Source organism: Desmodus rotundus, chromosome X, assembly GCF_022682495.2.
Source record: "Desmodus rotundus isolate HL8 chromosome X, HLdesRot8A.1, whole genome shotgun sequence".
Lineage (NCBI taxonomy): Eukaryota > Metazoa > Chordata > Mammalia > Chiroptera > Phyllostomidae > Desmodus > Desmodus rotundus.
Window position 1 is genome coordinate 25916671 of NC_071400.1, and position 14622 is coordinate 25931292.

At 39.8% G+C, this 14622-nt stretch overlaps 1 protein-coding gene across 1 annotated transcript in view; it reads left to right on the plus strand.

Annotated features, from left to right (window-relative positions):
- The window catches only part of TENM1 (teneurin transmembrane protein 1), an 854561-nt gene that overhangs the window by 733237 nt on the left and 106702 nt on the right, over positions 1-14622 (plus strand). Inside the window, exons 24-25 of the mRNA XM_053917142.1 lie at positions 2750-2999; positions 11823-11843. Of these exons, the coding sequence (XP_053773117.1) occupies positions 2750-2999; positions 11823-11843 (271 nt within the window). The remainder of the gene's footprint in view (positions 1-2749; positions 3000-11822; positions 11844-14622) is intronic.

Genomic DNA, 14622 nt, shown 5'->3' on the forward strand with positions numbered 1-14622 from the left:
CCAGGAGCCTGGTAATCACATGTCATTTTGAAGGTAATTGTTAACTATACCGTTACATTGATATTAAAAAAAATGGAGATCTACCTGTGAAAATAGACATTAATAGCAAATCTGATGTTTCCAAGCCAATAATTGGAAATATTTTGGAATGATATACCCGATAGTGCATTGCTGAAATACTGACATGCTAAACAGTTGGTTTTCTCATTTATTAGAGCACATGGACTCACCGGTAGGATTTTCAGTCCGTGATCATCAGGAGATTTCTTTGCACTGATGTTGTACAACTGTCATTCCCATTCTCATTCACTGTCTCCGAATTCATTTAAATTACAGTATCGATCACACTGCAATTAAGTGTTTTGGGGAAATGAGATTCAGTCCTATTAATCTTACTTAATTAACTATTCTAAATCTTAAGAAAAATTTTACTGCCTAAGAAAGTTATTAATAAAATTAATAAACTAGTGATCTTCGAGATATCTCATAGTTCTGCAATAAAAGACCAATTTGTTGGGGCATAAACTCATAACTGCTCCTGCAGATCATATGTTGAAAGAAGTACCCAGAAATCACCTTGGGAGGGAAAATAATATTTACCTATGAAATCTAAAGACTGTATGATGTATGGGATTTCCGTTTTCTGGAAGGCCCCTTCCAGGTCCATATTTGGTGCCATGGTGTTGTACCTGTTTTCCCTCCTTATTCATTTTTGCCAACAATGTTCCTATTTCAGAGTGATCAATAGTTTCTATTGTAAGACTATGGGACCAAATGTTGGAAGAATACTAAGGGAGACATTTTAGGAAATGTTTAGGGAGAGTAACAGGGAGTCCAAGGAGATAGATAGCAGGCATCATGGGAGAAAAAATATAAGACTGTACAAAATAACTGCATTCATTCATTTGCTGTCAGTTACTTCAGTCTGACACATTGGTATGCTGCTCACAATGTGCATATTTTACCTGCCCTGGCTCATTCTGAGCGGACTTGAGCTATTTATTTAGCACAACAGCACCTGTTCTTTGGATTATCTGCCTGGGCTTAGCAGGTTTGCAAAGTCACTGGGATTTGGACAAGGAAACTCCAAGAGCCTCAAAGTCTCTTTTCAATATTTACTGAGCACTTATGATAACTTGGCCACAGGGATTGGCACTAAAATGCACAAAGTAGTAAGACCACGTGTCTGCCTTGAGGAGCTCGTGTTCTAATGGAGAAGGTAGAGAAGTAATGAACAATGCATCCCGCAGTGGGGTAGATGTAATGATAGAGCTATGTAAAACAAGCTGTGGGCACACAGGGGAGGAAGTAACTAATCCTGCCTGGATGGAACATTGGAAGAGACCTGAGCTGAGCTCTGAAGGATCGGTTAGAGTTCCCCAAGCAGACAAGATTAGGAGGGCATTCAAAACAGAGGGCACGGCATGTGCAAAAACAGAGAGGAATGGAACTACGTGAGAGTAATTGTAAATAGTCTACTGTAGCTAAAACTCAGCATACAAATGACAGGATGATGAGAGGAGAGACTGAAGAAGTAGGCAAAGGCCAAATCATGGAGGACTTTGTATGCCTTAATAATGAGTGTACCCTTTATCCCATAGAGAACACAGACCTACTGAAAGATTTTAAGCCACAGACTGAAATAATCTCTATAGCAGGTATGTGGATGATCGTTTAGAGATAGGTATACATGGAGGCCAGGTGACTAAGAAGTTAGGAAACACTCAACTAAAACATAGCAGTACCAATGGAGATGCCAAAACTGCTTCAACATATTTTAAGAGATAGACCAGATTGGGGGAGGAGAGTTATATTTCTTTAGAAAATGAGGAAATGAAGAGTGACAGTGATGCCTACATTTCCAACTTAGGTAACTACACGCATGGTGATAGCACTTATAAGGTGATTGGGGAGCACAGCAGGGAGAGCAGGGTTTGATAAGGGGTGCAAAAATAATGAGTTCGGCTTTAAACTTGTCGAGTTTGAGGTACCTGTGGGGATCCAAGTAAAAAGATATCGTAGATAATTGCATGTCAGGTGAGAACTCTGGACAGAAAATTTTAGCATATAGAAATGGGAGTTAAAGCAGTGAGAATGGATGAGATTGCCGAAAGACAATGATTACACAGTCTTTTCTAGCATTTTCATAAGTCAGTGTCTCTATTTCCTGCACTGATGATAGTGAGATATGGTCCAAAAGAGTGGAAAATTCAAGTCCCTTTCTTATATCTTTCAAGTGCATTCTAGCAGTATGATTTCTTTTCACAGAAGTAGATTACCTTCCTGATTGTGTTTTGCTAAGGTTCATATTAAAATTGACTGATATTCTCTTTTCAGGAAGCAGTTCCATAGTGAGGGTAATTTGAAGTCAGACATCTATGTGCCAGGTATCAGGAGAAAGTCAGCTAGAGATGAAAAATAAGCCACAGATGATTCACAGAGCCTAAAATGAATAGGACATAGTTGAAAGTCATCAAATTCTTTACTGAGGCATTTAGAATCAGCATTAAAGGGACTGGATGTATTAACCCATTTCGCAGATGGACAAACCACAGCAAAGCATCATGGTGCTATTTGTGGTGGCCGAGCAGTTAAACAAAACCAAAAGCAGTGTGTTGCATTCTCAAGTTCTTTGATGCCAATGCCAAAGCTCCTTCTTGCCTTGAATGATGAGAGAAAAGTTAAAATGTTGCTGAGAATGTTGTGTGGTAATTGCTTTGGTTTTATTCTCTTTGTGTCTTCGATCTAGGAATCATACATAAAGGGAACGGAGAAAATATGTTTATTTCCCAGCAGCCCCCAGTCATATCAACCATAATGGGTAATGGGCACCAACGGAGCGTCGCCTGCACCAACTGCAATGGCCCAGCCCACAACAACAAACTCTTTGCTCCTGTGGCCTTGGCTTCTGGCCCTGATGGTAGTGTGTATGTTGGCGACTTCAATTTTGTAAGGCGAATATTTCCCTCAGGAAACTCTGTTAGTATTTTGGAATTAAGGTAAGTGTCTTCTAATCTCTATGCTTAGTGGATAAGGAAAAAAACAAGAATGAGGTAACATGAAGAGACAAAGCATTATCAGAAAAAGCAGGACATACAGTTGCCCATACTGTACCACTGAACTAAGACACAGGAATTAGGGACAAAAGACATAGTGTGGCATGCCTACTCCTCCTACTTGAAGGAGACTTTGAGCACTGCTTTGGAGAACCAGGAAGTGTTGACATCCCTGTATGTGCGGCTTTCCCTGTGTGCACTGCCATCACCAACATGGATCTCAATACTTCCGAGTGTTCAGGTAAGTCATTGAACCCCCTCTGGCCACTACAAAGACTGATAGAAAATATCTATTCCATTCTAGCACATAGAGGTACTTCCAGATCTGAAAGGCTGAACTTTCTTAGTTCTTCAGGTGCAATCTTTTGAAGTGGTCACTTCATATAAAAGAAAATGGAAGTCTGTGTTTGTGTGGCATGGTAAAGAAGGAAGAATGAGTGTTTTACACTTAAAAGCTCTATCCCTTTGGGAGAAAAATGATTAAAGCCTTCATCTTTAGACCTTCTTAATCTGTCCTAAGAATTTTCTTGAGAGTGCCAAGTATTTTGACATAGCTTGAAAGGAATTCATACCTTTCGATATATAATGTTCTGAAGTTACACAACGATTACAACTAAGTAAACCATGGTTTAATCAGCTTTATTTATCCTTTTATGGGGGTAGCAGACACAAATATATGCCCTCTGGAGTCCTAGAAAAGGCAAGCATCAACCTCTACCCGAGCAGGGAGAAGCAGACCTGTTTCTTTTCCTATGGGTAGATTGGTAGAGCCTTCCTCCTAGTTGGCTGTGGGAGCTATATCTTTCACACATGCCTTTGAAACATTAGGCTGAAAGTTTCTCTATGTTCTGGAAAGTTTTGATGCCATAACATATTCTGATCCTATACACTGGTGCATAAAACAATTGTTGCCTCAGGCATCACCTCATTGACCGGAAAAGTCTTGGGTCATTTCCATTTAACACTTACGTTCACAAGAGCATGGAAATTTGAAGGCACTTGGACATTCCTCGAAATTTTTCAGATTCTTGTGCTTACTTTGGAATGTACCTCCCTTGTGTCAGACTGAGTTAGTCCTTCACACCTAGCGAAGGAAATCTTCTAGTCCCATGCCCCCATCTATTTTTCACATTAATTCACTCCAGTTTTAATACATTCCTTAATTATAATTGCAAACGCTGTCATAGAGAAGAAAGCTGTTAAATCCCTTGGCTAATAAAAAATAGACTGTAAAATTAAGATTTTATAAAGATAAAGCACATCTAGACAGTCTAGAGAAGTGCTAATTCATATCACCCTGCCCTAATCAAATGTTCATGTTCCTCAGGATGTCACACCTCACAGGGACTTGTCATTTCCAGCAGTATATCTCTCTGGGCAACTACTTACTGGAAAGTCAATGAGAAAGGCCAGGATGGTTGTATGCCTGGATTTCAAAATGATTTATACAACATTCTAGATTGTCTTCAAATTCCTAGGGATGCTCTGTCTACTTGGTGCCAAACATGGGTGGAACACTGAACAATCCATCCACCATCTGAAAGTTTGCAGTTCCGCAGACATGGGCTGTCGGGTAGACAGAGACCTTGTCTCACTCTGCCTGTATAGTGAACCTTATAAAGATAGTCCTATATAGCCAACTCCCCAAAGAAAAAAAACATAGGATGATCTATAAAAAATAAAGAAAATATTACCATAAGAAAACCCAGCTAAGTTTAGTCCTTTTTATTGTAATTTAAATGCAAATTTACCTAAGGTGGAACAATTGCCATTCATTGATGAGAGTCTCCCTTGGTCAAGGATCCTTAACAGCTCACACATTTGCATTTTAGTCCAAAGCACCTTATGACCTTCAATACAAAGTCATTTGAAGAATAAAATAGAATAACGGTGGACCCTAATTGCAAAGTGATTTTCTCAGTATAAAGGAAAATTAGCTTCTGACAGTATGAAGTATGTCCAGTCTCTTTATTCAGCCTTACACCTCAGCACTCTTTTTTCTCATTGTCACAGCTCTTCATGCACATAGACATGCACCCACCATGGGCTCGCACACCCGGGCTCTCTCACTTAGCCTCAGTCTCCCTAGCCGGCTCTTCTGAACTGACATCCTTTAGAGCAGCTCATCTTCTTTTTTTGTTGTTGTTCAATTGCAGTCGTCCCAATTTTGCCCCTGCCCCTCCCACCTGCCACCCTCCCCCCTTCCTCCCCCTCCCCCTCCCTCAGTCAGTCCCCATCCTGTTGTCCACTATCATGGGTCCTTTATACAAGTTCCTTAGAGCAGCTCTTCCTAACATTTTTTTTAAAAAAATTCTCAGACCACCCTGAGAATCAACAGGGGTGAGCAAAAGTAGGATTACAGGTTCTATGGCAAAATATGTAATACAAGAATAAATAATAACATAAGAATAAGCTCTGTGTTTCATGTACTCAACTGCAAACTACTTTTTAAAAATTTAATTAATTAAGTTATTTTTATTCAGTTACAGAGGTGGGGGAGGGAGGTGGGACTGGCTGCAAAACTACTTTTGCCCATCCCTGTATTGAAGGCTATGTATGGGCCCCTTCCCCAGAAAAAAAAACAAATTCACACAAAATTATACATATAATTTCAGGGGCTCACATTTTTCCTCTCTCCCTGCATCTTCCACCACCCTCAGCAGTCTACCCTCATGGTTGAAGCCATTTCATAGACTCATATGTAAGATTCTTATCTCAGGTTCAAGGAGGAAAAAAATAGTTCTCCTTTGTCTACTCCAACACTCCTGTGATTGGCCACCAGAGAAATGAAGTGACTGAACATACATGATCATTTTGACTTAATTGACAGCTAGCTCCCTAACTGTGTGACTGTAGTCAAAACCAACAAACCACTTCATGTCAGCAAACATTATCTGTCAAGTTTACTCAGAAACTAGTATACTTATTAGATTGTTTTTTTAAGTATCTATCCTGGTCAGTAACCTATACTGTGTGCATTACATCTTTCACATGTAATTGGTGAATTTAAACATTTGCTTAATAACTTTTCCAGATTTAAACTTCCTAGAGACAAATAAGTTGATAGAACAAGACTTTGCTATCTTAAGAACCATAATGTTCATTGAGTTCTACTGAATGTAGATAGAAACTTTATTTTATACCATTTTTTTTGTTAAAATCAGTTAATTTAATTGCCCCCCACATGCATATAATTCATTTTACTTGGTTGAGTTATCTGTTTCCTTGGGAACAGGGACTAATATAGTGATTATGTTATTTGTTGCATTTAAAACTGTGAATAGAAGAGCAATATTGTCAATAGGTCATTACATAAAGGCATAGAGAACAGTCTGTATCTTCACTCTCTGTCAGATTATTCATTATATAATTTAATTACACTGCTCTGTGCTTCCCTGTCTATAAAATTGACTTCAGGTTAATGTTTGACCTGAAGAATAGGAATAAATGTGAAGAGGAATAAAGCATCCTCTCACATGTTTTATACAGTTTCACTTGTTTTAGGACCTATAGATATATAGTTCTCAACTCAAAGTTTGACGAAATTTTGAAAGAACATAAAGGTTGCTCCTACTGGGTGTCCTTCTAGACCTTCTTCTCTTCCATTCTTTGTCCCCTAATGGGCCACACCGAACAATTCCTGATGCTCCTCGGCATTTCAAAGATTGGAAGACTATAGTTTGTTTTCTCACTCAGCTCTATTGATCTAAACTGTCCCCAATTGAGTTTCACCTGACCACAAAAATAATTTTATTCTCATTGGTTGCCAATCATTTATTTGGTCCTGCTGGTCCTGCACTAACTGGCCCTGCCGTGGCAGGAATAGAAAGGATAAGGGGAAAGTCAGATATGGCACGATCGTTAGCAATATAGCAGGAGCAACAATATTATTTCTTGGTACTTAAGTATATAGTACCTTTTGCCTGTTCACTGCAATTTCATCCACATGTACACATCTTAGCGCTTCTTTCCAGTGGGGAATTGAGGGAAGATAATAAAAAAGGAGAGCTTATAATATCATGCAATTAAACATAAGGGAGTGTCAAAAATACATTTTCTGAAGATTTTTTAAAGACAGAGTTATTTCTAGTTTACGTCTAGGTATCTCTAGTGATTTGTTTCTCATGTTAAAGTTTTATACACAGAGAGACACACACATTTCTGAAATGCAAAAGGGGCATCACAGATTCACGAACTTCGTGTTAGAAGAGTCCATAGATGTATCTGGTGCAACATAGTGCCCACCACGCCCCTGATAGTTGGTCATCTCTACTTTGTTTGATCTCTTTCAATAACAGGAAACTTAAATGCCCCTCCAAACAGCACACTGAATCTTTGGAGGGCTCTATTAGAAAATGGTTCCTTATACTGAACCAAAATCTGCCTTCATGGAGCATGCCCTCAGGAGTGGCAAATGTCACCATCTGAAGCACCCCAGAAGCCACTGGCCTGTTTGCCTGATAAGCTTTCACAAGTGTGAGGATAAATATCATAGGTTCCTGAGCTTTCTCTTCTTCAGCCTAAATATCCCAAAGTCCTTCGATTATTTCTTATAAATTATGACTTTGTTTCTTTTTCCTTTGATTATGGTCTAAAGGCTACTTTTCAGTTTTCTAAAACTAACAGGGATAATGATGTAAGCAAAAATAAGAGACACATGTCAAGTGCTCTGCAAGAATTCAAATACGACTACCCGTCTTGCTCCCCTCTCATCTTCTAATTTCACAAATCTATTAGGAAACCTGTTGAGCATGACTAGAAATGATTTATTCTTAATAAAAACCTCATGCCGTTATTGTTCAAGATGTTGTGAATCTTCAGATATTTATTGTATCGTTCCCTTTAAAATGAAAGAAAGAAGAAAATAAGAGCTTTGCAAATGCTTCTTGGTGCCTTATGTAATTTGGACTCGACAAGCGTCAATGTAACGTGAAAATTTCTCGTGACATTTTACTGTTTCCTTCACAGTGACTGGTTAATATGTACTCCATTGTTCTCAGGACTTAACTCCTGTCATTGGCTGGACATTTAGTAGAACTGAAGTAGCACCCACTTAGGGACAGTTATCATGCCAAGAGACAGTTAACATGCTGAGGGGCAGTGCAACTTGTAGAGCGCTCTGCTGAAGGGACAAATGGATCCCGAGTTTTAAGAGCTCTGCTATTATCTGAGAAATGACCAAGAACCATCCTCTTGTCAGCAGCAGTGGAACTACACATAGAAAAACACTACGTGTAGATGAACTAGGTGGTTACCTCCCTAGGATGATCTCATGTCTTAGCAGTGGCATGCGAAGGTTCCCCTTGCCTCACCCTAAAACATCTTCACTGCCCTTGCATAGTGCCCCAAGTTTCTGCTCTAAGAATTGTGTTCCTTTGAGTTGGGACATTGCACCTGTAAGAGTCCTCACTACAAGAATATCTGTTAGAATGACCCATCGAGCTAAAATCATCATTAGTCCCTGGCAATGGATGTATTTGTCAGTTTGATTTTCAAAGGAACTGCTAGCTGAAAGCTGGGCCCTAAAACACAAGCTGGGTAAGTGGTGATAAGGGCAAGGGACAGAGCTGGAGCATGGGGGAGGATAATCTCAGGTAAGCGTTGCTGGAGTAGTTGGAAGCAAGTCAGTGAATGTCAGGAGCGGGAACTTGGCCTTCAGAGGAAGAATGCCATGGACAGATGAGCATGGAGCAAAATCTGTTCTTCGACATCAAATATTTCTGGCTAAGTATTAAAGAGAGAAGCTGAGAACAGCATGAAGAGTGAATAAAGTGTTGCAGCACCGCAGAGCAGGCAGGAAAACTCTCATGATGCCAGGTCACCAGACAGCAGCTTCAAGGTTGACATAGTGTCTCTCCACCCTCGTCACAAAAATATAAGAAAAATAGGTTGAACATTGTGCTAAGTGAAAGCAGCCAGACACAACAAGAAGAGGATAGCTTTTCTCTGGTTCCATTTATATGAAATGTCCAGATTAAGTAAATCCATAGAGACAGAAAGCAGATTAGTGGTTGCCTGGGGCTGAGGGAAGTGGGGAATGCAGAGTGGCTGCTAATGGATACAGGGTTTCTTCAGGAGATGATAAAAGTATTGTGGAATGGGATAATGGCGATGGTTGCACAACTCTATGAATGCAGTAGAAAGTATTGAATTGTACTTTTTAGAAGGGTGAATTTTATGGTATGTGAATTATATCTCAATCAAAATTTTTAAAGATTTTATTTATTTTTAAAGAGAGAGGGGAAGGGAGTGAGAAAGAGAGGGAAACGCTGATGTGCAAGAGAAACATTGATTCGTTGCCTCTCACACGCACCCAACTGGGGACTTGGCCTACAACCCAGATATGTTTGTTCCCTGACCAGGAATCGAATACGTGACCTTTCAGTTTGTGAAATGACACCCAATCCAGTGAGTCACACCAGTCAGGGCTCAATCAAATTTTTTCAATTAAAAAAGAATGGATGGCTCCTTTAATGATGTACATCATGAACAAAATCAAGGACCAACTGCAGGGTCCTGCCATCAGGAGCACTCCTTGCGCTGAAAAGATTTGCAATCCCACTTCTTTCTCCTCCTAACTCATGGCAAGCTTCAAGTCGGTCAATTGCCAACTGGCAATGTCACCGATGGGAAGAGGCCTTGTGAAGAGCTCACATAGTGGCACCTCAGCATGCAGGTTGTTGTTAGCTAGACAACAGACCAACTTTTGGTGGTGGCTCAATTCTAAACCCTTAACTGAAAGTAATTCTGAAACAGAACAAGGTCACACACTGGAAATAAATTCCGTCATTTTCACTTCCTCCCTCTGAGATGTTAATGAGAGAAGCTGCTCTGCATAATATGGGACATCTTTCCAAATTCAGAGTGACATTATTGGCAGAATCAGAAGCAGCTGCAGGAAAGGCAAACCATCCCTCTCCCCACTCCTTGCCATCACCTAAGAATTTCAAAGCCCGGCATAGGCACAGAAATGGTTCTGTACAATGAGGATCTGTTATGGATGAAATCAACTTTGAATGAGGTCGTTCTAGTACTTTCACAAGTCAACCTCCTTCAGGAGAATCAACCATGTAACAGTGATGAAAGCCAAGCTCCAGCACACTCACCCTGTACTTTACAGGCTACAAAAACAAGCAAGTGTCTAGAGGCAAAGAAACTCAAAAAGGTTCAAATACCTGAGGCAATTTTCTTGTCAGAGCTCCCTGTTCTTACCTTTTGACCTTTTGTGTCAACCCACAGGATACTTACTCTTTTGAGGCAGGTGGGAGAAACAGAAAAGTTAGTGGTCCTAGCTGGCTAGCTCAATTGGTTGTGGCATCTTCCTGTTATGCCAAGGTTGTGGGTTCAGTTCCTGGTCAGGGCACATGTAAGGATCAACCAATGAATGCATTAAAAAGTGGAACAACAAATCAATGTTTCTTTCTGCCTCTTTCCCTCTCTCTCGTGCTCTAAAAAAGAAATCAATAAATTAAAAGAAGGAAGGAAGGAAGGAAGGAAGGAAGGAAGGGTGAGTCAGTGAACTGTGGCCCAACGAGTGAAATCCCAGGAATACTCTCTTAATTTAAAGAGTATTGAATCAGTATTAGCAGATAGCTTCAAATGAAATCATTTTGTGTCTTTTCTTCTTTCTTGATGTTCTGAAGGATAAAAACATTTTCTAGTTTAGATAAAAAGATTTGTTATCTTCATGTTTTTCAAAATGACATAAAGGGCCAATTTTAAAAGGACTTTAAAATTAAAATGACTGTATTTTACAGATGATTACAGCCTTTTAATTCTGGGCAGATCTGACCCAAAGTCAGGCTTGTCACAGACTGCACTCCCTCTGTAAGAAGCCTCATACCAGGTCCCAGAGTGAAATACCGCAGGCAGTACCTGTGCCAAATGACTTACAGATCAGGGTGCCCAACGTGTTCTGCTTCTTTTGACCTGACAGTCCTGTGTCTCCCACTCCAGTTGCCCCCTTGGAGGGTGACAGCTGGAAGATACAAAGTCCTAGTAGTTGATGTACATGATGTTTTACTGAAGCTATTTGATGCCAGGGACCTTCTGTCATGGTTTAAGAGAAAACCTGTATACTTTAAATTTTTTTTAAAAAACTTTAAGTTTTTTTTAATATTGTTGAGCAATGTACTAATGTGCACAAGGGATGTCCTTTTCTCATCTCTGAGATCACATAAGTGTTTTAGGGTTAAGTTTGGCATGCTTGTTGGTACCCAAGACTCGATAATAAAATGATGATTTTGCATTTTGTTAAGGTGGCTTTCAAAACAAAGTCTAGAGTGGTCAGACCTTTTGCAGGGGCTATTTCCTCAAACCCTAGCCCGGCAGTTGTTAACCTTTATTTTGTGTCAGAATCACCAGCTGAGTTTGTTCAAAATCAAATTCCCAGGTTCCACTCCCACCTTGAGATTCTAATTCACTATGACTGGGGAGAGCCCCAGGACACCCACACGTATTACAAGAACCAAACTGATTCTGATAAAAACAGTCCAGAGAGGACTTTTTGAAAAAACTGCCTCAGAGTTTTTCCCGTCCACCAAACAGGATGTTCAATCACCTTGATATGATCTTAAGAAGAGATACCAGGAGGGACTGGGTCTACTTTGGCTTGCACATCTGACTAAATGGTCCCTATGGAGTCTCTGTGACAGCCACAAGCTGAGTTAGGAATAGGTGTGTATGGTGCGATTTGGCTTGTTGAATGATACTGATGCCTCTCTATTTGCTTTTACTTGCTACTCACGGATACCTTGTGCACCCTAGAAACAGAGATACCAGACATAGGTAAGCAAATCACATGGGCAGCTGCCTAATGCCCCTTCTTGCCTAAGAGGCCGTTTCCTAACAATGCGCTAACAGGGGAATTTTACTTCTTAAATAAGGTTAAAGGAATAATGTGAAAGTGAACTTGTAAGTTATGACTCAGGTAAGTGTCTTTCCTTCAAAAGAAGAGAACTCCGCTAAGTGAGAATTTGCCAGAGGATCAAATATACCAAAAAGAAAACAAAATAAGTGAAAGCTGGCAGTTCAGTACTTTATGAGAAAGCAAAACCTTAAGGCTCTTTATGTTTTCCTTAGGTGATATCACAACTGAGACTGTAAGTTCAAATAGCTTCTATGCTTTCCAGTTGCAGGTGGAGAGAGAGGCAGTACAGCAGGATCCTAGATCCCGAAATATAGTTGATGAGGATGTGAAGAGACCACAGTGACCTTCTGGAATAAGATGTTTCCTTTTTTCTTTTTATGTGACCTCATGGTTTCTAGTTCTTCTCAACACAAAGAAATAATACGAAAGCTTTAAACTGACTGTTTACCAACAATAGCACAAAGCTCTGAAACTCATCATAATGAGTATTTATATTCAGTTTGTTTACACATTACACTTGTCAAAAACTGTTCTAAATTACCTGAGATTACCAAGGAGAAAATTGAATTTGTTCACTTCCGAATGCCAATTGTCGTCACAATGGCACTGATAGGATTTTTAATTTGGATTTTGTTGGGGAAGACGCCACTTCCTAAATGCCAGTGCACAAGCTCAGCCTTGTTACTTTGGCATAACTAATTTCTTAAGCAAATTAAGTTGGTTGTCAAATTGCTTACTGGTAAAGTGTAGCACAGTATTAATTATAAACATTAATTGCCCGTTTTACAATCTATGTGATTTTTAACTAGCATGAATGAAGTGCTTTTGCTAAATTGAAGGGCATTGCCCGAATGTGAAGCTAACCAGGAGGTGACAGCAACTCACAACTCACAATGAGGTTATAAAAGAAATCTTCACATCTTCCAAATTGCAATACACATCTAGACACCAGGCATGGGAACAGATTGGAATTTCGTCCAGTGGTTTTTCTTTCTCAGGTACGGCATGTTTTCAGAAAGTAGAAAGAAACCATTCTCAAAAGAGCTGAAGTACACTTGGGAAATGGCACGAAATGGCAAGAAATTACATATCAGTGTAGGATACCTTCCTGAGTGTTGGCTGTCAACAAAATAACATTAATCAGATTTGAATTTGGTTTGTTGGGCTATTCCATTGTCCAAAGGCCAGTGCACAAAGCTTAAGAACAGCCTCACTGTGCAAAAATAGGATATGCTACTCAGGTAGAAGGCAAGAACACTGATTTTTTTCTTGGCCACCTTCAGAACAAGAACATTCTGAAGGTATTTTGTACTCCCAGTCACATATGATCGAATCTAATCTTAGTCCAGGCACAGGCTTGTTAGTGACCCTGGGCAAGCCCTCTATGTGTCTGGGTTTCCCCAGCTGAGATTTGAGGAGAATGATAATTCGAACTTCCCTCACAGGCACATTGGGGATAGTCAATAATAAATGAGCGTAGTACATTCCAAAGTGCCTTTGTACGAATAACATTTCTCTTGGAAAAACAGCCCATGGACTTTTCCTGAACAAACTCTGATTAATCTGGCTTAGGTGAAACTTCCATAAATGGGCTACCAAGGTATTGAAGTTTCAAGGAAGGGTTGTGACCCCTTGTTCTTTATTCTAGAAACATATAAGGGCACTGGAGAAATTTTATTCAGAAGGCAAAAATTGAATTAAACGTGTAAAAACTTCTACTCAAACCCCTATTTAAACAGTCTTTGCGACAGAGATGCCTTTTCTAGTATAATTGCCAAATCAGTTCTGGAGACTGTTGGGCCCTTTTACGGTTTACTTACAGCAGCTGTCATGGTGGTTCCAGGGTTGACGGTGTCCCTGGAACCTACCAGATTCTCCTATGTGATGAAGGTAAGTAGAAAAAAAAAAAAATCAAGTATTCCAATTGGATCTGATTTTTTCCAATTAAAACTAAAAGCTGGCTCTCGAATCAGTATTTGACAGCCTTTACTATCATTAACATACATAAATATGCTTAGAGGGCAAATACAATTACAAATAGAATCAGTAACATGCCAGTCCTTAAGGATATCTTAATTATTCTGATGACCTCTCCCCTCCATTTTGCTTGGCTAGGTACCCAAGGTCTGAACTCTCCCACGTCTTCGTTTCATGTCCTTCAGTTTAGTTTAGTTCAGCACTTACGGACATCGGCTCTGTCAGACACTCTGTTGGCACTGAGGATACAGAGATGAATATGGTTCCGGACGGCAAAGGGCTCACAGTGTAGCTGGAGAAATATGTGAAAGTAATAGTGCTTAATGCCCAGCACTCAAATCTCGGTTTCTAATACCATTTTCCAATAAAAGGAACCAAGGGTCCTTAGAGAAATGACTCATTCTAGTACTGGGGCAGCGATTGTATAAGATGAGCCTGGAGCATCTTGTAGTTCCAGAAAGTAAGGAAGTGGGGAAAAAAGAAAGAAAACCACATGTCAAAGGGGCACACAAGCCAATAGAAATTCTGCTCCCCAGGGCTAAAGCTGGAACAATTTGACCAACAAAATAAAGTAGCATTGGATTTTATTGCAAAGTACAAACAAGTATCTATGAGTCCATAGTGCTGTAAATGGTTTAATTCATAAAGAAATGGAGGAGAAAAGATATAGCTCTCATGTAGAAGAATTTCAGATAATTTATGTAGATACTCCACCCTCAA